The 3,280-nt window shown below is 42.4% G+C and overlaps 1 protein-coding gene across 1 annotated transcript; it reads left to right on the top strand.

Moving 5' to 3' along the window:
* Window positions 1-1,218: 1,218 nt before the first annotated feature.
* Window positions 1,219-3,280, top strand: LOC135488603 (FMRFamide receptor-like). The gene has a single exon (XM_064773247.1). The coding sequence runs from the start codon at window positions 1,219-1,221 to the stop codon at window positions 2,323-2,325; it is 1,107 nt and encodes a 368-aa protein (XP_064629317.1). The 3' UTR covers window positions 2,326-3,280.

Raw genomic sequence — 3,280 nt, forward strand, 5'->3', positions numbered from 1 at the left:
TCAAAGGGCCTGTTGACCTCGAGCCCGGGTTTTCCCCAAGCATTCTTTCTCTGGGTCCCCTGGTCTCACCCGTTGGGTTCTGCTGCGCAGCTTGGAGACAGTTCACTTCACTACATGGTAAGTCACCGTTTACCCTCCTTCCTTTGGTTGTTGGTATTCGATGCAAAAGTTTGACCTGGGTAGAGTATGAACGACATAAAATTTCCATTTCCTGTGGAAATGTCATTTTATTAGTTCATACCTACCCAGGTCAGAGTACCCGCCCTGCCTGTCCCCACAGCAACGGGACTTACTCGGTGCGCTCGAGTAATAAGTACTCGTGTTGGAGGCTCACACGAGGCAGAGGCTGTATAGGGGCGCCGCCTAGGTGTAGCTAAGCGAACTAGCTAAGAGATTTCTATTATAAATAGATTATTTCTTCCTCGGGTGTGTCCGAATGGAGTACACATGCAAAAGTCTGACCTGGGTAGGTATGAACTAATAAAATGACATTTCCACAGGAAATGGAAATTCATGTACATATATTGCAGGGTATTCAGCTTTCCGAAGGCCAAACCGTAGTCTTTTCTGCATGGACAATTGACAGCCCTGTCATTATCCGTATTTTGTTATTTTCCATATTTCAATTTAGCCACAGCCGTCTTTTGAACTAAATGCACTAAAATATAAAGGAAGACTTGCCATGGATTCAAATGCCAGTCGCACAAATGTGATTCATTGCAACTCAATGATGCAGTTAAAAGGGTTAATCGTTGGGTTGCTGTGAGTGGCCTGATGTGTGGCGGGCGGGCGCTGGCCTACAGGAAACGCTTGTGACGTAAATGTCAGCTGTTGAACACTCATCGTCATCGGCAGTCATCAGAGAGGCATTGGATCAAGAGCGGATCATACTCCAACCCACCCACGTCAGTCACCAATCAGTGCTTGTCCAGAAGTGCCAGCAGGACACGATGAATCGCGATGGTGCACCTTCAACACTTCTGGTGGGTTTTAGTAGGTTCGAATATCTCACTCAAAAGTCAGTCAACTCACAAAACACTTGAACATGATGAGTTTTGTTTTTGTCATCTTTAGGGAATTTGGTTTACCTTCGTAATTCATATGATGAAGTTCTTCTTCAGATTTCTTCTGTCTCACCTGGCTTATAAGTCTCTTTTGAACATTCACTGGAAGTCAGTTGGGGAAAGCTCAACACATACATTGTAAATTGTCATCATCATGGAGACCATTGTTCCCGGCACCGCCTTGGGACTGCCAGAAATCCGTCCTGGCACAACAACCTTCTCGGCAACAAGACGAGGCCAGTCTTTATTTTACTTTGATTTTTGGGAATGGAAGCTTCAATTAATTCTCTGGAAGTTTGCCCCGCCTGTTTTAGTCATATTAGGAACCATGTTTAATGGAATGACAATAGTGGTCGTGATTCAGAGACAGTTTGGAAAATCATCCACGAGAATTTTATTAATCTCTCTTGCGGTGGCAGATACTGGTGTATTACTAACAAAACTTGTTCGTAGGTGGGGGGAAAAGACGTTCAATTTAGACTTTCCATATGCGCTGTCGGTATTCTGCCCTATTGATGTGTTCTTCATTTACTTCTTCCGTCACTTTTCCAGCTGGGGCATAACCTTAATAACGATAGAGAGGTGGATATCGGTGACCCATCCCCTAAGAGCAAAGATGTTGTGTACAAGGAAAAACACTTACATAGCCCTCTCTATATCAGTTGTAGTTATATCCGCCCTCAACTCTCATATTCTCTTCTTTTATGAAATACTTGACACAAAGAATGTTGAATGTTATATCAGAGATGGGACATTATACAAAAGCTTCTGGCTAATGAAATGGTACTGGATCGACTTGATGGCGTTTTCGGGCCTGCCTTTCCTTGCCATATCTTACTGCAATTGTTCTATTCTATATCAGGTTCTCCAAGGACAAAAAATGCGCAACAAGCTACAGAATTCGGGCGACCATTCTGTTGCCAGTGCAGCCAAATTGACAAGTATGACGCGCATGTTGACCATAGTTAGTGTCGTATTCATTCTTCTAACCTTGCCCGTCTCTGTACATTTCATCGTTTATGGTCAGCTCATAGTTTCATTTGTTACACAGAAGCAGATTGCCCAATATGTCCTTAGCTATACGGTTACAAACTTACTTAGTTACGTTAATAACACTATAAATTTCCTACTTTATTGCTTAAGTGGTACACAATTTCGTCGCGAGGTTTTCCAAATGTTCCGATGTCGAAAAAGTGGTAATGGCAGAAAGAGTTCGCAAACCCATAGCAGGTCCAGCCGTTTGCAAACAAGAAGTGACTAGTATATGATGTGTACCTCGCTGTTAACAGTGACATTATTGTATCTCGAATAGAAAAGAAGGTTTGTTTCGGCAGGCTAGATCTTTAGCTAGATCTTGACATGATGATAATTATATCAGTCACCTCCTCCGTGATGGCGTTCGAGATAAAAAAGGGAATTAATACGATGCGAAGTTTGGCAAGATAGTCCCAGTACCAAATACTGAGCTGCCATTCTAGACGAATAATCGGACTAAGGGAGCCTTTCTGATCTTGCAAGTCGTCGCAAGGTTTTCCGAATGTTCTTTGGTCGAAGGGGTGGAGTGGAGAGCCAACGTTCCTTTGACCAGCGAACAACTAGGAAAATTGATACTCATGGATTACAAATGGATTGAGTGTCGTGCAAGAGTGAAATTGTAAAAGTTCAATGGTTTATTTGGTTATTTGTTAGCCAAGATAACAGTCTAACACTCACAAACCTTCGACATAACAACTAACTAAGTTTAATTAAAACTGGTCTCATATCCACTATTATCGCACATTCGTTTTTCTACTGATGACTAGATGGAGAAATATGGAACGCAAAAACTCGAATAAAGGCACTACATGTCTTGTGCAACGAGGGCTTACCACAAAGCGTTCATTGCAACTCGGTGCATATCAGCTAGTTGAGTTACAATGACTCGTTTGGTATGCAACTGCTGGCTCTTTTAGTCCATAGCGTTCTACCACTTTTTTCGGCCCTTCACGCTGACGATTTTTTTGACTTGCTACATGGTGGCTGTGGCCAGGGACTTGAATCTCCAGGATGCCGCCGGCTTTAAAACCTGTATCATAGTTTTGAAAAAGGAAACTGTTGATCTTTGTGAATATTTTTTGAAACAGTTGGGATCTAGTTCATTCTGGATAGACAGGGATAAATGCACTGCCTAACAATGTCTATAATTTGTACCTATTCGGAGAATGTTTAATATCCAT

The sequence above is a fragment of the Lineus longissimus genome, chromosome 5 (assembly GCF_910592395.1).
Source record: "Lineus longissimus chromosome 5, tnLinLong1.2, whole genome shotgun sequence".
NCBI lineage: Eukaryota > Metazoa > Nemertea > Pilidiophora > Heteronemertea > Lineidae > Lineus > Lineus longissimus.